Source organism: Equus asinus, chromosome 6 (genome assembly GCF_041296235.1).
Source record: "Equus asinus isolate D_3611 breed Donkey chromosome 6, EquAss-T2T_v2, whole genome shotgun sequence".
In the NCBI taxonomy this organism is placed as follows: Eukaryota; Metazoa; Chordata; class Mammalia; order Perissodactyla; family Equidae; genus Equus; species Equus asinus.
In genome coordinates this window covers 71505702-71526378 of record NC_091795.1, presented here as the reverse complement: position 1 = coordinate 71526378, position 20677 = coordinate 71505702, and the positions used below count along the sequence as shown (strand labels likewise).

The window sequence follows — 20677 nt, the reverse complement described above, 5'->3', positions numbered from 1 at the left end:
CTCACAAAGAAATTCATGACCTGAATAGCTCATTAAATTTCAGTAGGCTTTTTTGTAGAAATTGGCAATCTCATTTTAATATTAACATGGAAATGCAAAGGATGCAGACTGGTCAAAACAATTTTGAAAAAAAGAACAAAGCTGGAGTACTTATGCAGCTGACTTCATGTCTTTATAAAACCAAAGAATTCAAGATAATGTGGAACTAGTTTAAGGATACACATATAAATCAATAAAGCAGAACAGTGTTTAGAAACAGACCAAAATATATGTGGTTAAGTGATTTAAAACAAAAGTACTAAACTAATTCAATGAGAGAAAAATTTGATGTCCACATGTAACGAAATGAACATTGACCCTTACCCCACATCATATACAAATATTATTTTAAAATGAATTGTTGGTGCCAGCCCAGTGGCCAAGTGGTTAAGTTCGCGTGTTCCACTTTGGCGGCCCAGGGTTTCGCTGGTTCGGATCCTGGGTGCGGACATAGCACCGCTCATCAAGCCATGCTGAGGCAGCACACCACATGCCACAACTAGAAGGACCCACAACTAAAAATATACAACTATGTACTGGGGGGCTTTGGGGAGAAAAAGGAAAAATAAAATCTTTAAAATGGATTGTTATGAGTTGAATTGCATTACCCCCAAAAATGTCAAAGTCCTAACTCCCAGTATCTGTGAATGTGATCTTTGGAAGTAGGGTCTTCATAGATGATCAAGTTAGGATGAGGTCATTAAGGTATCCCTAACCCAATATGACTGTGTCTTTATAAAAAGGGGAAATTTGTACACAGAGGCAGACATTGTGAAGACACAGGGAGATTACCATCTACAAGCCAAGGAACGCCTGAGGCCACCAGAAGCTGGAAGAGAAGCATGGAACAGATTCTTGGTCACAGCCCTCAGAAGAAAGCAACCTTGCTGATACCTCGATTACAGACTTTTAGCTTTAAGAACTGTCAAAAAGTAAATTTCCGGTGTTTAAGCCACGCAGCTGTGGTACTTTGTTATGGCAGCTCTACGAAACTAACACATGGATCACAGACATAGAGGTAAGAGCTAAAACTATGAAACTTACACAAGAAAACGTGGGACAAATTCTGTGTTATTCTTCATTTAGGCAAATACTTTTTTAGATATGAAACAAAGCACTATCCATAAAGGAAAAAATTAATTGTACTTCACCAAAATTAGAAACTTTGGCTCTCCAAATGACACTGTTAAGAGAATTAAAATAGTAATAGAATAATGAAAAATTTATAAGCTAGCTTAAATAAAATAGACTTTAAGCCAATGACTGGAATAAGAGACAAAAGTCATTATATAATGATAAAGGAGTCAACAAGAGAGTATAACATTTGTAAATACGTATGCATCCAACATGGGGCACCTAAATATATAAAGCAAATATTAACAAACTTGAAGGGAAAAATAGATAGCAATACAATAATAGCAGGGGACTTCCAAAGCCCTTTTCAACAATGGCTAGATCATCCAAACAGAAAATCAATACAGAAACATTGGGCTTAAACTACACATTAGACCAGAGACTTAACAGACATTTACAGAACATTCCATCCAAAAGCAGAAGAACACATTCTTCTCAAGTGCACACGGAACATTCTCCAGGACAGACCATATGTTAGGCCACAAGACAGGACAATAAATTTAAGAAGATTGAAATCATGTCACACATCTTGTCTGACCACAATGGTATGAAACTAGAAATCAAGTACAAAAAAAAACACTGGAAAATTCACAAATATGTGGAGATTAAACAACACGCTACTGAACAACTAACTAGTCAAAAGAGAAATCAAAAAATATCCTGAGACAAATAAAATGGAAATATAAAATACTAAAACTTATGAGATGCTGAAAAAGCAGTTCTAACAGGTAAATCCATAGCAATAAATGCCTACATTAAGAAACAAGAAAGATCTCACATAAACAACCTAACTTTACACCTCAAGGAACTAGAAAAAGAACAAACTAAGCCCAAAGTTAGTAGAAGGAAGGAAACAATGAAGATTACAGCAGAAAAAATTGAAATAAGAGACTAAAAAGACAATAGAAAAGATCAATAAAACTAAGAGCTGGGTTTTTTAAAAAGATAAAATAGACAAACTTTTAGCTAGACTTATCAAGAGAAAAAGAGAGAAGACTCAAATAAAATCACAAATGAAAGAGACATTACAACTGATAACACAGAAATACTAACGATTAGTAGTCTTATGAGACTACTAATAAATGACTATATGTCAAAACTGACACTGAGAAGAAATGGATAAATTCCTAGAAACATACAACCTATCAAAACTGAAATATGAAGAAACAGAAAATCCGAACAGACAAATTACTAGTAAGGAGAATGAATCAGTAATCAAAAACCTCCCAACAAACAAAAAGTCCAGGACCAAATAGCTTCACTGGCAAATTCTACCAAGTGCTTATGAAAGAATTAATACCAATCTGTCTCAAAATTTTCCAAAAAATAGAAGAGGAGGAAACACTTACGAACTCATTTTACAAGGCCAGCACTACCCTGATATCAAAACCAGACAAGTACATACAAGAAAAGAAAATTACAGGCCAATATCCCTGATAAACATAGATGCAAAAATCCTCAACAAAATATTAGCAAACTGAATTCACCAATACACTGGAAAGATCATACACCATGATCAAGTGGGATTTATTCCAGAGATACAAGGATGGTTCAAGTTCCACAAATCAATATGACACACCACATTAACAAAATGAATAAAAATCATATGATCTCAATAGATGCAGAAAAACCATTTGACAAAATTCAACATCCATTCATGATAAAAACTCTCAAGAAAGTGGGTATAGAGGGAGCATATGGGGGTCGGCCTGGTGATGCAGTGGTTAAGCTCACACGTTCTGCTTCAGCGGCCCAGGGTTTGCCAGTTCGGATCCCAGATGCAGACATCACACTGCTTGGCAAGCCATGCTGTGGTAGGTGTCCCACATATAAAGTAGGGGAAGATGGGCATGGATGTTAGCTCAGGGCCACTCTTCCTCTGCAAAAAGAGGAGGATTGGCAGCAGATGTTAGCTCAGGGCTAACCTTCCTCAAAAAGAAAAAAAAATAGAGGTAGCATACATACCTCAACATAGTAATGGCCATGTATGACAAGCCCACAGCTAACATCATACTCCACAGTGAAAAGCTGAAAGTTTTTCTGCAAAGATCAGGAACAAGACAAGGATACCCACTCTCTAGTTATATTCAACATAGTGCTTCAAGTCCTAGCCAGAGCAATTAAAACAAGAAGAAGAAATTAAAAACACCCAATTCAGAAAGGAAGAATTAAAACTGTCTTCTACCTGCAGATGACATACGGTAGAAAACCCTAAAGACGCTACCAAAAAACTGTTATAACTAATCAACAAATACAGTAAAGTTTCAGGATGCAAAATTAACACACAAAAGTCAGTTGCATTTCTATACACTAACAACAAGATATCGGAAAGAGAAATTAAAAAAACAATCCCATTTACAATAGCATCACTGTAATAAAATACTTAGGAATAAATTTAACCAAGGAGGTGAAAGGTCTGTACACTGAAAATTATAAGACACTGATGAAAGAAAGTGAAGACGACCCAAATAAATGGAAAGATATCTTGTGTTCACTGATTAGAAGAATTAATATTGTTAAAATGTCCATATTACTCAAAACGATCTGCAGATTCAATGCAATCCTTATAAAAATTCCAATGGGAGTTTTCACAGAAATAGAAAAAACAATCCTTAACTTTGTATGGAACCACAAAAGATCCTGAAGAGTCAAAGAAATCTTGAGAAAGAAGAACAAAGCTGGAGGCATCACACTTCCTGATTTCAAACTATATTACAAAACTAGCAATATTTCATTTGATATTGATACTAATATTGATAATGTTTGACAGTAAACAAAACAGTATGGTTTTGGCATAAAAATGAACATACAGACCAATGGAACAGAACAGAGAGCCCAGAAACAAACCCATGCACATACAGTCAATTGATTTATAACAAAGGAGCCAAGAATATACCATGGGGAGGGGCCAGCCCAGTGGCATAGTGGTTAAGTTCACCCAGTCCACTTCGGCGGCCCAGGGTTCACCAGTTTGGATCCCAGGCGCAGACCTGCACAGCACTCATTAAGCCATGCTGTGGCAGCATCCCACATACAGAGTAGAGGAAGGCCAGCACAGGTGTTAGGTCAGCAACAATCTTCCTCAAGCCAAAAAACAGGAAGACTGGCAACAGATGTTAGCTCAGGGCCAATCTTCCTCACCAAAAAAAAAGAGAGAGAGAGAGAGAGTGTGAGAGAATATACCATGGGGAAAGGATAGTTTCTTCAATAAATGGTGTTGGGAAAACTGGACAGCCACATGCAAAAGAATGAAACCAGACCCCTACTTTACACCACACACAAAAATCAACTCAAAATGGATTAGACTGGGATGTAAGACTCAAAACCATAAAACTCCTAGAAGAAAACACAGGAGATACGCTCCTTGACATCGGTCTTGGTGACGATTTTTTGGATTTGACACCAAAAGCAAAGACAACAAAAGCAAAAAGCAACAAGCAGAACTACATCAAACTAAAAAGCTTCTATATAGCAAAAGAAACCACCAACAAAATGAAAAGTCAAACCTACAGAATGGTAGAAAATATTTGCAAATGATTTATCTGATAAACGGCTAATATCCAAAACGTATAAAGACCTCATACAACTCAATAACAAAAAACCCCCAAACAACCAGATTAAAAAATGTGCAGAGGAACTGAATAGACATTTTTCTAAAGGCAATATACAAATGGCCAACAAGTACATGAAAAGGTGCTCAAAATCACTAATCATCAGGGAAATGCAAATTGAAACCACAATGAGATATCACTTCACACCTGTCAGAGGGCTATAATCAAAAAGACAAGAGAAAACAAATGTTGGCAAGAATATGGAGAAAAGGGAACCCATGTGCACTGTTGGGAGGAATGTAAATTGGTACAGGCAGTATGGAAAACAGTATGGAGGTCCCTCAAAAAATTAAAAATAGAATTACCATATTATCTAGCAATTCTACTTCTGCGTATATATCTGAAGGAAACGAAACCATTATCTCACCACATTCACTGCAGCATTACTTACGATAGCCAAGACATGGAAACAATTTAAGTGTCCATCAATAGATAGATGGCTAAGAAAATGTGGTGTGTACATATATACCATGGAATATCATTCATCCAGAAGAAGGAAATCCTGACATTTGCGACAACATGGATGGGCCTTGAGGGCATTATGCTCAATGAAATAAGTCAGACAGAGAAAGACAAACATTGTATGATCTCACTTACATGTGGAATCTAAAAAAAACTGAACTCACAGAAATGGAACAGACTGGTGATTACCAGAGGTGGAGGAAACGAGTGTAGGTGGTCAAAAAGTACAAACTTTCAGCTATAATATAAATAAGCTCTGGCAATGCAATGTACATAATGGTGATTATAGCAATACTGGAAAGCAAAAATGTAAAACAGACGAAATCTACATTTGACATTATGCCTAGTAGATTAAAAATATATATTCTAAAAATCCAAAGTATTGTTAAAATAAAATTACAGTTCAGTTAGCACTCCTCTTCTAATTTAAAAGTAGAGTTGCCCTCTGGCTTATTTCATTAACTTTTAGGGGTCTCTCCTCAGGTCCTCCAAACTAAGAGATTTTTTCCATCACTTTTAGTCTTGTTAGTTTCTCTATACAAAGAGTTAGGTTCCTCTTGAGGAGCAACAATTCCATTTCAAGGGTCACAGCAGAACAATAGGACCCCAATGTATATCCTTGTGCCAAATCTTTAAGTGAAAGAACACTTCTTTGACCCTCTTAAAAATTTCCAGAACACAGGAATACTATCTTATTAGATAAAGTTTGATTAAAAAATCAGTCCCATTATCTCCCCCAAGAAACCCTTACTTTTCTTTCTGGATTTTCTATCTTGGTTACCAGCATTATCACCCAACCAGGCTGCGGGTCTTTCACCCTTTGCTCTTCCCCTATACTCAAAAGGATATCAAGTTTTGCCAACTGTACTTTCCTCAAACCCCTCAAATACATCATCACTTTCCAACTGCCTCAGTTCAGATCTTCATTACAGTGGCTTCCTACCTGATCTCCCTACTTTATCTCACACTTAGTTGCCATGTTTAAGTTTTCCAAAACACAGACCTGATCATGTTGCTTTGCTGAGCAAAGGCCTTAGTTAAATCTCCACTCTTAGAAGAAGCAAGCATGAAACTATCATTGGCATGAGGAAGACAGGGCGGCACAGTGAGAGTGCACCGGTTTTTGAGTAAAACAAACCTGTTTGAATTCTGACTTAGCAAGTAATTTAAATGTCTCTGAAATTCCATTTCCTCCTTTATTTATTTGACAGGGATTATATCACCTACACACTTTCAACTCAGTGTGGTCCTTGGAGGAGCATCAGTATCACCTGAAAACATAATAGACCCCAGACCTACTGATTCAAAATCCACATTTCAGTGGAATTATAAAATGACTGGCATGTACATTAAAGTTTGAGACGTACCACAAATTGTCATGAGGATTAGGCAGAAAGCGTGTACAAAGCTCCTGACATACAGCAGGCACTCAATATATGTTACCCATTATAATCTTCCCCTTTCCCCCTTCCATATCTTTGCTCATCCTGATTCTTCTGCCTGGAATGTATTCTTCACCTCCCAAATTACTGAAATCGTGCTCATTCTTTAAGTATCAGATTAAATCTTACTTTCTGTATGAAGCCTTCCACATCCTTTATCAACCTGAGAAAAGCAGTTTTTAACTCCACTTTCTACTTTTTCATGTTTATACTAGTGAACCTTTCCCTCATAGACCATAAGCTTTTGAAGGAAGGGATGACATCTGGTTAATCTTTCTATTACCTAAAATTTAACCAGTGCCCTATCTTTAGAAGGTTTAGATAAATGCATTTTATGTAAAATAAAATAGACTAAAAATAGAAACAAGAAAAGAGAGTCCTGGGAGTTAACCTGCAGCTGTACACATACAGGTAATGAAAGTGGATGGCTGGTGAGCAAGTGTCCAAGACAAGAGAGAAGGCAAAAAGAACAGCACTTCTGACACGGTTTTTCCATCTTCAAGATGAGTTAGGGATCCATGAAACCTCTCTACAAAACCCCAGGATCTGAGCTGGTTCCCTTAAGACTCCTTTCTAGTTAGGACTTGGAGCAGGTCACCCCTTGAAACTCCCTTCTCCTTTATCTGTCTGTAGCAATGAAGACCCAAATTTTGATTAAAGGATTCAGAAGTTCACAGCTGGAGTTACACACTAGAAATCATCCCAACTCAATCATTTGACAGATCTGGAAACTGTGATCCAGGGAAGTGAAATCACTTGCCCCAAGTTATACAGTAAATAAATAATAGAGCTGACATAGTCCCAAGCTCAACACTCTTCTTCACTACACATTCCAGGGGCCGGCCCGGTGGTGCAGGGGTTAAGCTCGCATGTTCCGCTTTAGTGCCTGGGGTTTGCTGGTTCGGATCCCAGGTGCGGACATGGCACTGCTTGGCAAGCCATGCTGTGGTAGGCATCCCACATAGAAAGGAGAGGAAGATGGGCACAGATGTTAGCTGAGGGCCAGTCTTCCTCAGCAAAAAGAGGAGGCTTGGCAGCAGATGTTAGCTCAGGGCTAATCTTCCTCAAAAAAACAACAAACAAAAAGCATTCTAGAACACATCAAAAGGAATGTGTAATGTGCTTATGTCATATATATGCTATATATTTTTGCCAAATACATCCCCATATCACTATAATATTGGATCAAATTCAATTCACTATGATATTCATTTTATGCTGACTATATCCATAATCAATAGTTCTATGTTATATTTCCGTAGAGTTTACCCTGGACTATCTTCTTTTGAGCTATCCTGTTTATTTCCTTGGCATCAGTCTAATTTTTCATGGATTATGATTTTTAATCTGGTTGCCAAGAATTTAACCCATCTAACCCACTTCTCACATCTACATTAATGATGAAGTAACATTAATTCTAAAATAATCCTGTAGAAAATCAGTATGCCTCTGTATAAAAAGAACTAAATGAAATTTCTAAAGATTAAAAACAATAATACAGATTCCACCAAAACACTGGTTATGAGTTTCCACAGGCGCAAATAAAAAGGAAACATTAAAGTTACAAATTGTATTTAAGTTAAACTCTTACCTTTAAATTAGAAAATATAACCTACTTGCAAAAATATTTGTGAAAAACCTCTATAACATTTAAGGAAACGGAAATTAAAAGCAAAGATACTTAAAGAGAGTAGCTGGATCTACAGATCTACAAAAGGAAATTTAATTTAGGCTACATTTAAATAGAAAAGTCACTGTTAAAACACAGGAAGCATAGGTCATTTTCACAAACCACGTAACATTTTTTTGACTGTTAATGACTTCTACATCAGAAGATAATGACAACCATATAAAGTATAAGGAATTGAAATTAAAAAAATAAGGAGCCTGAATCTAAATACATTAATTTCACTGATATGATTTTTAAAACACAAAGTATACTGTTTGAAACAAATTTGAAACATAAAATTAACCAATTCACACTACCCATATATATAGTTTTACAATAAAATAAAATAGAGAACATACTAGCTCATCCATCAAATCAAGATTATTAAACACATTTAGCTAAGGGTCCTTAAAAAATGGTATGGTACAGAGCAAGGGTTGGGTAGACAGGAAACAAAATAAAACCATCCTTAATTTTCAAATCTTCATATATTGTGTCATATATTCAAAACTCATTTACCTATTTTTTAAGAGACAGAGTGTGCTCCTCTCACATTAAATGGCAGTTTAGGTGAAATCAGGATATAAAGGGAAGGAAGAGAGTACAAAAAACAGGGCAGAACACAAAGTACCTAGGAAGAACAAGGTGTGGACCTGGGACTCAGCCACTGCTTGTGTCCCATTCTTTTGGTAATCCACCTTGAGGCTTTGTGCCCTCTAACTCCTGTTTTCCCTGCAAACAAATGAGATTTCTTAAGTCACCTTAACTTTATACTGATCTTCCTGCTCTTAATAAGACAAATCGAATAAGTAGTATTTTAAGTTGGGATATAGGCTCCAGTTGTTAGACTCTGAAATTTCAGACTTTAGGCTTATAGTCTAGTAGGTCTCTTCCAAAAATGCTCAGAATTAGGATATAAACAATTGATCCCTATGTGTTAACTCACTGCTGCATGTACAATTTATAGCAAAAATATTAATCAGAAAAACTATTGACATAAACAGCATGCACAGTACCTTCTGGTAGACAATGGAACACACAAGATCCTTGACAGTAGATAAAGATAGTTCCTGGGCTTCAATGGTAACACTCTCCCGTGTAAGACCAATTTGCAGCAGAAATGAAATTGTATGCACTGAGCCTCTGGAGTTGGTGAGTGACGGTGCACTGAAGCTTCCATTAGAAAGTCGGGCAGAGAGTCCTGTCTTAGGACTTGAACACGGAGAAGGAGTTGGAAGCACAGCAGGAAGAGTTACAGGTAATACAGACTTCTGGGCTGATGGAGGGGAACTGTTTGCAGACATCTGCCTTTCTTTAATCTTTGAAAATAGTCGTCAATTCTATTTCAATGGTTATGAAGAGGCTTTTCTAAAATGACAGCAGTAAAAAAATGACTGTACTTTTGGATTTAGTTGAAAGCTTCTTTATTTCCTCTTTTAAGCCACTCATGCCAACGATGTGAAGTTCCACAACTGTGAGCTGAATACACAAAAGGTCCTACTTCCCTTATCATCAGTCCCACCAAAAAAAGAGTCTTGTCTTTTAGGTCCACAACTAGGGATTTGGAAAGAATTTAACGTCACTGATTAGCCTCATCGGAAAGGAGATGACATTGCTTATTTACTAAACAACTTCATCTATTTTCTTCTAAGTCTATTCTTGTCTCTTTTAATTTCAGAAAATACATACTGAATAGAAGTTTTCTGACAAGATGAAATCCTCCTGGTAAATGTTTAGGATTAATCTATTCAGTATTTATCCTTTGGTTCACTGATTTGACGGGACACTTTCTCAAACATCTACACCTTAAATCACGTTCTCAAATGTCCTCATTTTCATTTTGGGGGGGGATAAATTTTTCCATGATGAAGTACAAAGCTTTGAAAATAGAACAGGCATATTTCATTTGATGAATGGGTCCATCGAGAAAAGTTGATGCTTTTTGAAATGTAGTCAGCCTGGAAGAAATTTTTTAAAAACTTTTACTATTTTATACTCATTTGACATTATTTTAAAAATGCAAGAATCCCTACAACTTTTTTAAATGAAAATTTTTGCTTCTGTGTCTACAATTCACCAGTAAATCCTAATGGGCAGCCATTTCTTTTGGTCTAGTTGTTAGACCAAAATTTTTTTTACTATACCCATTTACTAAGACCCATTTTTTTTACTATAGGTATAATTTCAGGGGGAGCTTCCTGCTCAAAAAAAACCCCCCAGCACTCCTTACTAATACCTGAAAATTGAAGATCAAACACTTTTATTCCACAAATACACAACTAAGTTATGGCAAAAATAGAAGGGACAAAAAAGGAAAATAAAACTGACAGAGTGAAAGAAATAAAATATGTACCACTCAGCCATATAAAAGATGTAAAATACTGTCCTAAGACAGACAAGTTAAAAGTATTCTTTTTTATATTAAAAGTCTAACTCTGCCAAAATATGATTTCTGACTTACTCTGTTGACAGATTTCTTTCAAAAAGCTAAGGAAGCAGGAGGGATATGCTATACCCAGTTATGTGGCTAACAAAGAAGTGTAAAAGACATACTTATGAACATAGGAGATAATGATCTCATCATAAAGAATTTCTAAAAGTAAAAAAGAGAACAGTGGGCACAGTTGCATATGTATCACAGTTTAACGAAAGGACAGTTCAAAAAAGTTAAAAAAAAAAAAGGTATGACCCCCCCCCATAACTAAGAGAAATGGCTCACAGGAGATGGCTCCTTCTAAATTCCATCTATATACTCATCAACAATTCCAAAGATGAGAAAGAGTGAAGCATCCAGAGTGGGTGCAGAATGACTCTCTGGAGAGTAATGTGGCTGAGTAAATTAGGATGAACATAACAAAACAACAAAAACTTACAGTATAGTATCAGGAATGAGAAAGCTGAGGAAAAATTAAGGCTTAGAAAAAATTATTTAAAGATAAAAGCTTTTATAACTACATTCAAATAAATGATTATTATCCCACCTTATATTGTATAGCACTTAGAAATGTTTCACACACTTTATCTTATGATGCCTCTTTGGCAATTCATATTAACATTTGTGCAAATGAGAAAACTGAAGCACAAGCAGATAAAGCAACTTGTCCAGCACCAGATGGCTATTAAGAGGTAGAGAGGGAATTAGGACTCAAGTTTCATACTTTCTTACCAAGAGTTGTCTCCACAATAACAGACTATTTCTCAGAGAGAACAAGGAACTGAGAGAATCACTGCTTAGAGAGGATGTTGTTAAGGTTGAGAGAGCACACAGAGAAGGCAGAATTGCTCAACTTGTGTTTTGCTTATCTTCTCAGTTTTAAACTAAAGCTGCAGAAGAGCATTGAGAACTGAAACTCGAGCCTGATGAATAAGAGAGACTAAAACAACTTTATGAGTGCAAGTCTTGGGGTCCAGATGCAACCCATTCCATACTGCTCAACAATTAGCAAGTGTAATCACAAAGCTGACTCATACGCAGTTGGATAAAGAGCTCAGAAAGAGAGAAATAATCATGGCCTAGAGATGGGTCAGAGTTGCTTCAAGTCTTGTGAGCTGAACTGAAGCAGTTTTCAGGAACTACAGACATACAAACCTATTAATCCTTAGGCAAATCTGAGAACAGATTATGAAAGCAAATGGCTTTTGAACCTAGAAAAGAATACAATAATCATGAGATGTCAGCATGAATTCAAACAGAACGAATAATGCCAAATTAACTGTATTTACATCTTGGAAAGGAATGATTGTTAGACTTCTTAGATGGAAGAAATACTACTAATAGCAGCTCACAGTTATTGAGCTCTAACTATCTGCCAGACACTGTTCTAAGCACTTTACATGTATTATCTCATTTATTCCTCATAAGAGCACACTTTATGGCTGAGAAAACAGAGGCTTAGAGATTAAAGTACTCACCCAAGCTCACACAATCAGCAAAGCCAGACAAAAATAGTGGATTCTGGCCAAAACAGTATTCAAGGTGGCTTTCTATGCTATTTGTGTACATTGGCTGCTTGAGTGTGAGGTGGATGTTAGTGAGCTGGGTAGGTTTGCTGCTTTCTGTCGACTCAGATGAGAGAAGTCTTTAGGGGAGTGCTTCAGAACTCTGTTCTTGGCTCTATATTGTTTTTGATTATTTTTAATATAATAAAGACATGCAAGACGTTTATAAAATCCTCAGATTTTACAATCTGGGAGAAATAAGCTAAAATTAAAGTGAGATCTAACAAGGATGAGTGTAAAGCTTTGCATTTAGGTTCAAAAAGTTAAATGTGCAACACAGAAATGGAGAAACGCTGACTTCGAAGCTGTTCATAAGAGGAGTTATCGACCAGGCAGTTTAATAAAAGCTGTTAATATAATGGGTGACTAAAAGAATTAATGCAAACCAAAACCCCTAGGACACATTATTATTGTATTCATTTCTACACTCCACATTTTTAAGAGCTATACTGATGTAAAAAAATAACAAGAGCATGCATCCAGATAAAAGTGAAAACGATGTCATGTGCCAAATATAGGCTTAACAAAACCAAATACAATAACGGTCCCCAAATATTTGAAAAGGTGTTAAGAGAATAATTGGTTTCATTCAGTATCACTGCAGAGATAAGAGCACTACTTCCTTACACCACAGGCTATCGTGCAGACTGATCTACAGCAGGTAAAGTACCTACCACAGTACCTGTCTTACAGCAACTGCTCGTAAGTTTTAGCAATTTTCACAGTAATTAGATGAAGGAATTAACATTGAAGCTCCTGTGTTGGGGTAAATACTGCAGTTTAGATATCATTCTTCATTAAATCCTTGCAACAACTCTAGATTTAACTCTATTTCACAAAAAAGGAACCAGAGTTTCAGAGAAGTTGCTGCTTGCCTAGACTACATGGCTAAGTGATTTGGGATTCAAACAAAAGTTTCCCTGATTCCAAAGCCCACGTTCTTTCCACTGTTTCATTCCACCTCCAACAAGCTAACAATGGAATAGGTTTTCTCACGAGGTAATGAGCTCCTTAACATCTGACTTGAGTAGTTTCAAAAGCTGAACAATGGTCACTAAAAAAGTAGTAAAATATCTATGAAAATATTGTTTGCAGGTTAAATAATTCAAAATACAACATTCTATTGTGTTCAACAATTTATTTTTGATGGCTGTCTTCAGACTAAATTTTCATTTTATTAGATCGGTTAATATTAGCCAAATAACAGTAACTAATAATACAATTGACTAATTTATCAGAACCACTGGTAACTATTAATAAACTATAAACAATTTTTTTTAAAGTTTCAGCATGAATACAAACAGAAAAAACTAAGTGAGTGATCATATTAGCTTCTGCCCACTCATCCCATCTGTTTTCCCTCTTCTTGTTTTGTTTTACTGAACCCTGATTTGTTTTGTAACATGCAACAAGATGTAGGGTGCAAAATATTAAGACTAAATATCAAAAAAATCTAATAACTAATTTATTTTGTCTTTATGCTTCAATTAGAAAACTGAGACAGTAGTACAACTTACTAATTTCTAAACTGTGTATCAATTAGATGTTTGTTTCTAACAGCTATGAGTTGGCAAGCATTTCTAATATGTTTATTTGGAACATCTCAAACATTCTTTGGGGGAGTTATCTGTCACATATCCCATTCAAATGAGCTTATATAATATCACCATTGTTGAATGGAATCAAAAGATAGGATATTAAAGAAATCTTGAACCTAACTTGCCCAATTAATACAGACAAGGTAAAATAAAGGGCCTGGAGGTCAGGGTACTTAACTGAGATACTTCAGGGTAACACCACTAGTAATTCTACCTTTCTCTCCCTGTCCCTCAGCTGTCTCTTACACATACATTATCTCATATCTTAGCAAAGCCTCTAATTAGAAGCAGCTCTAATAGCAGCATTTTCATTCAACAAATATTTACTGAGTGCTTATTATTTGCCAGACTATTATGAGAGACACTGGGGTTATACAGCAGCCACCAAAACAGACATGGCTACTGCTCTCTCTGGAGCCTCTGGTGTGATGTGGGTACCACACATTAAACAAATATCCACATAAATAACAAGGTAATTACAAATGATGAAAAGTGATATGAAAGAGTACACTAAGCGGATCTAATTTCAACTGGGGTCTCAGGTAAGGAGCCTTTAAGGAAGCAGTATGTAAGCTAAGACCTAAAGAGTAAATTAGAGTCAGGGAAGCAGAGAGAGAAGGGTAGAGGATTCCAGGAAGACAAAACAAATTCAGTTATTAAATACTTCAAAAGGAAGCTCATTATTTAGTGTAGCCAGTGTCTTTTCTGTACTCAGTAAAGGCTACAGTAAAGAAGTAAAATGCTTTTCCTATTCAGAATAGCACAACATCTACCATGACTCCCTATCAGGAATGGGTTTTCCTGGCTCAATTTAGTTTTGTGTGCTAACAACGCTGATAAAGGGTCTTTTTTTCTCCTGTTGACATGTACATGTATTCCCTTCCTTTAGCATGTAAAAAAGCTTGTGGCCTTTTTCAATGCAATACAGACCAGTGTCCTGAAGTCAATATCCGCGTTTTGTCTTGATGCAGACTTGACTTTGCTTAATAATACTCATGTTGCTTTTATACTGTATATTGTATAAAAGATTCAAATAATTTTGTCATTAGTTTTTAAAAATCAGTTTGTAGCAATCCCTACATCTGTTTATATATTTTCAAAAATATAACTATTACCTTGGATTAACATAATACTTTCCTCTTAAGAGCTCAGCATTTAACTAAATTGTTGCTGCTAGAATTCTGCTCCTCTAGACCAGGGTTATTTGAATCTTAGTCTTTCCAGTGTCAGAGAGAATACAGGGGGAGCATAGCATGTCTACTCTTTGCTCAGGCACTGAAAAGTTTATCCGGTAATAAGATTACAGACTGCCAGTCTCGCAATGCTGTACGAATCTATGTTGGGCTGGGTGTATCTTCATCACCTCTCTTTGCACCAGTGGTATCTGAGAAATCAGACTGGCCAACAGGCAGTGAGCAATTTCTCACACACTGCCACTATAAACTAACCACACACAAGGAGGAAAACTTTTTTCTACACTGAAATAAAAATTAAAACATCTCCTAAGTACATCATCTCAAGTTTCTTCACTAACAAGACAACTGCTCCAAAGAGGCAGACATACAAGTTCAATATGAATTACGGAATCAGAGAAACTCAAAGTACTATCAGTACAGAAGATTGTGACTCATAAGTGTGATTATTATTAAATCAAATTAAAACTTGTTCTAGCAAATATTTTCCACATGTATCAAGTTCTGTAAAAGCAATTTCTTTTAAAAACGAGCAATTAACTCCAATATGGTAATATTTTCATCAACTTCAGAATGTCTTTTTAAAAATGAGAAATGTCCCCAAGAAAAATACATTTAAATAACCATTCATTTTTCTCCTCTATGAAGTTTTTTCAGTTCTTATATAATTTAAAAAATATAATGTCTAAAAACTTGATTAAGCTCTTTTTTCGCCTGTGGCAGTGTTTAAATGACAAACAATCCACTGAGAGAAATTTCTATTTTAAAGAGGTCATCTGATGAAACTAAAAGCTTATGAAATTTGTATATTTAAAACACTCATTGCTATCTGGAACGCTTAAAAAATTAGTTTCAAGATATGAACCAGTGAATGGTCTTGAATCTGAGTCATCCTAAAAAGTTAAATGTTATATACCAATTTATACCCCCTAGGATGGAAACTGGCTTGTCAAATACCCCGAGCTCATGTGATCAAGCCTACCAGACCTGTATTACCCACTAAAGCAAAACCTAACATGAAGGCTTCGGTAACACGTTTTAAACACTTTTATCAAAACTTCTAACTTCTTTTTGGCTGAACTTCCAGGCTTGCTCTCAATCCAGATCCTAGCAGGGGAGGAGGAAAGGGTTCCTTGAAAAAGTAAAACTGGCCTAGATCTCGGTCGGGGACCTTGATGGGATGTCTTCAGCAGCAAATCCGTAAGTATTCCCAGCCCTCACTGCGTAAGCTGGATCTAGTCGCTAAAAATGTGAGAAAGAACTACATCACTAAGTACAAAGTAGAAGCAGTGTAACAGTAACACGGTAACATTTTCTAGGGTACAAATTAACGCATTTTAGAAGTTCTTGTTTCATCTGCAGCTACAACTCATTTAAGGCTGTGTCGTACCAAATAGTTCAGGGTGTAACTTATCCTTCCTAATCAAAGATGCCACCGATAGTCTTATTTCCTGTGGGGATGGGTGTGGTTGAAGAGACAGTTACTTCCAAGCCATCAATCAGTGTATGGAAAAGGGTGCAGGTCTCACACACGCCTGTCGCTTGATTTACATCCGTACCTGCAGAGTGCAAGGCCCATGCTTCTGATCGCGATGACTTCAAATAAAATATCCAACAGGCAACCGAGTAGTATGTGGTTATTTGTATTGCTCAAAGAAACAGTCGCACTCCTCAGTGTTTCATCTTAAGAGCGAGCTCCCGGGGGTGGGGGTGAGAACAACTCCGAGCGAGGCTGCAACTTGCAAAACTAAACCCAGTCAGGAAATTGGGGCGGGGGCTTACGTTCTCTAAGCGCCATTTACCCAGCCCTTGAAGATGGGGACAACGTAAAGGGATGAAGAGAAAAGAAAAAGGCTCATCCGAAATTCGGCAGTGAGCGCCGCGGCTCTGGCGTCGGGAGCTCTTTCGGGGGACCCGGGGCCCGGGCGCGGGGGTCGCCCGCGGAGCGCCATCCCAACTTGGCCTCGGCGCCCACGCCGGAACTTGGCCCCACCTGGCGGCCGCGCCGGCGCCCCCGCTCGCCACGGCGCCCACCGCCCGCTCCGCCCGCCGCGCGCTCCGCCAACTTCCCGCCCAGCCCCTGCGGCCACCGCCCAGCCCGGCGCGGGTCCGAGTCCCGCCGCCGCCGCGTGCGGGTGGGGGAGGGGCGCCGCCGCCTCATCCGACGGCCGGGAGAACAAAGCGGCGGCCGCGACGGCGCTAACTTTTTCGGTGTCGGTTCCGCGCTCCCTGAGGCGACTACTTACAGAGGCGGGCTCGGCCGGTCGTGAGAAACTCCGCGCCCGCCAGCGTCTGGATCGCGGACGAGGCGCCAGCGAGGCTTCACGCGCCTCGCAGAATCCCGCCCGCCGCTGGCGCCCCTTCCTCTCTCCTCCTCCCTGTCCCGTCCTGAGGCCTGAGGGCGGGGGGCCGGGGCGTGCGGGGCGGGGGCGCGCGAGGGGCGGGGGCGCGGCCGGCGCGGGGGCTGCCGGGAGCTGTAGTCTCCGCGCGGGCCCGAGCCGGTGGTAGCGGCGCGGGGATGTCACTCGCTGTCTTCACACCGCGCGGGGGCAACAGGAGCTCCGGGTGCCTTCGGGCTCGCTCTGCCGCCTCCGAGGCCCCGGCGTCTCCGTGAGGGCGGGGGAGGGGGGCGCGACTGTGTGTTTATTCCAGTTACACTCTGTACTTGATCCCCGTTATTGCTATTGAACTGCCTTGTTCTCTTTTGTCGTCCGCTCTGATGGAGGCGATGGTGGCAAGAGGTGGTAGTTGCACGCGGGACTTGTAAGGAGTCTACAGCAGAGAGCAGTTTCCTCTCTGAGATATCTTCTCCTTGCTCCCCGTATTTCCCTCCCTCGTGCCTGCCCTCCAGGTGGCCGCCTGGCACAGCAGCCCCGGGCATTCCGAAGCTAGGTAGACACATCCACAGCCCTTTACCTACAGCAGAGGAAACTGAAGTGGTTACTTTCAATGTGTTTCCTACTTGTCTGTCTTTAAACTCCAGTGTGTCCCCATCAGCAAAGTGAAATGCAGCCAAGAATCACCGAGCTCATGCTTCCACACGCACGGAAACAAGGGTGACAATGCCGAGTGAGGGGGTGGGAGTCGGGATGAGGATCTGGAGGGAAAATACACTATGTATTAAATTATAGATGTTTTATGTGAAAGAAAAGCCTGAGCAGCTGGCAGCCACTGTCCCAGAAACGACCTAGTACCTCTTATGTCAAAATTTCATTCCGAATGAACTTACGTAAAATATATGTAAACAAGGGGATGGGCTACAGTCAACAATCTATCCAGCCCCATACACAGGTCGAGGGCAGTTTTTGAGTGAATAGAAAGAAAAGAGAGTTAAGTGGGTCCCTACTTTTTATACCAAGTCATCAATCTTAATGGATGTCCTTGGATTTAAAGTTAAGAAGGGGGAATTGTAAAATAATTTATATTAAAGAGGGGGCAAGTAAAATTGTGTATAACCCTGATCTACTCCGAAGCTATTTTTTAAAAAAGACATTTCTGAAACATTCTTGAGAATTGGAAGCTACTAAATGTCTCACATGCAGTAGTATCTAATTCAATCTAATTTTATTTTATAGTCTTACTCTGCCATTCCTTTACTTTAAAATTGAAAGTAAATTCACTCAAGTTTGCGTTCTTTATAAAGAACACTCTTACCTAACTTTGCCTTTTTCTTCCTTCCACTTCCCAACAGACATTTTAGTCCAGCCCCAAATATCCTCTCTCAGCGTGATTCCCAGGACCTCATTGGAGCAGTTTACAGCCAGTCCCATCTCACTAGTGACTTCCATTTTCTCTTGTGGTCCTTAAAGAGACAGAAGTTACTCTTCCTAGAAGTAACTTTTCTAAACGAATCAAGCTGCTATTATATAGAGGTTTAAGGATTTGTGTGAGCATGAGAATATGTATGTATATTCATTTCATTTCCACTGTTCTGCTTCTTTTTAAAAATAAAAACGTCTCCTCTACTTTACATGAATAGTTCAACAGTACATTTAAGCGGAAGACTATCTTTGTACCTGTAATTAGTTGCTTGACATGAACTACTATTTCCTTAAGACGTTCCATTCTCATTCCAAGAGCATTACAGGGATAAAGATTAAATCTAATAAGTAAATGTATTACCATGTGAGATTTTTATCCTTGAGTGAAAACGTAATCAGAATGACCAAGATGGAAAAGATTGTTCTTTTTGATGGTGTTTTATAAAAACTAGGAGTTTAGAATCTTCCTTTTCTGTGGCTGTAGTTGCACATCTTCTTGTCCCACATTTACTGCCCCCCTCCTTGTACTTAATGACACACAACATAACCATTCAGGTGTGTTACCTAATACAAGAAAAGAGAGTCAACACTGTAGTGACTTAAGATAGCAGAGTTACTTAATTCAGAATCCTAGATGCAGTAAACCATGATTTGCTAAGGCCCCATTAGAGGAAATAATCATTATTTTAAAACTTCAGCTGGGTTTAATTTATAGACTGTGATTACTGGAAAATTATTTTGTTTTTGTGCCTTTCTCCACGACCTTGAAACACAAGTGAAAAATTCAGAAAGCATTTGAGTGTCAACATAGAGTTAGTAAAATAGTTATGGGAAAAAGTGCTTTAGGATGTATTATTTTTAGTCAGCAGACATGAACTTGATATATTCTTCAAAATGTCCTTCCTCAGTTTCCACTGCCACTACCCTAGTCCAGACCCTCCATACTCACATCTGGATTACTGCCAGAAACTTTAGTTGGTCTCGGTCTAGACTAGCTCAAACTGTTACATCCTTGGAATGTCTTCTCTGATTTGCAGGCTGTCAGCAATTGTTCTCTGCTCTGATAGCATTTGATAGATAGAATTCTCATGTCACTTATCACATTTTATTGTGGATTGAGTGCATATCAATTGCCCTTGGGCTCCTATCTGCCTACTGAACATCCCTCTACTGAACTTGTAGAAGACCGTGGTCTTCAGCTTGAATAGAGGCTATTGATAATGTCTGTCATTTACTGAACAACAACTCTGAGCTAAGCACATTCACCTATTTTTATACAGCTTTCTCTGTTTATTCCACATAAGAGTTTCCTTTTCTTATTTGCATTTATATTTAGCTTTATATAATTTACCATTTGATTATATACCATGCTACAATTATATACGCAGATATAAATATATGCAAATATAAACATATTTGCAGATATATTTATATATAAAATATATATGCAGCTATATTTGTAACAGTGTATAATCAAAAAGAGGTGTGGTAAGGATGGTTCGACTAATAGGAGGATTAGAAAAATCTGGTAACTAAAGGGAGCGGTTACTGCATATGCTCTACCTAGGATTTCATATGATGTCCTTAAAAGTTAGTATTCAGGTAATTGGCAATAAAAAACCAATTACCCACATCTATGGACAGCTAATCTTCCACAAAGGAGCTGAGAACATATCATGGAGTAAAGAAGGTCTCTTCAACAAATGGTGTTGGGAAAACTAGACAGCCACATGTAAAAGAAGGAAAATAGACCATACTTTTACGTCATT

At 38.2% G+C, this 20677-nt stretch overlaps 1 protein-coding gene across 3 annotated transcripts in view; it reads right to left on the bottom strand.

The window, feature by feature from the left end:
• Positions 1-17567, bottom strand: part of PRKD3 (protein kinase D3) — an 83052-nt gene extending 65485 nt beyond the window's left edge. The window contains exons 1-3 of one of the 3 annotated variants that reach the window (XM_044772239.2): positions 17394-17537; positions 11947-12002; positions 9374-10315 (exon numbers count right to left, since the gene is read on the bottom strand). In XM_044772239.2, coding sequence (XP_044628174.1) covers positions 9374-9661 — 288 coding nt within the window. In that variant the 5' untranslated portion in view covers positions 9662-10315; positions 11947-12002; positions 17394-17537. Of the gene's footprint in view, positions 1-8988; positions 9090-9373; positions 10316-11946; positions 12003-17393 lie in introns of all 3 variants that reach the window. The other 2 variants (XM_070512248.1, XM_044772240.2) reach the window with 2 other exon arrangements.
• Positions 17568-20677: the final 3110 nt, after the last annotated feature.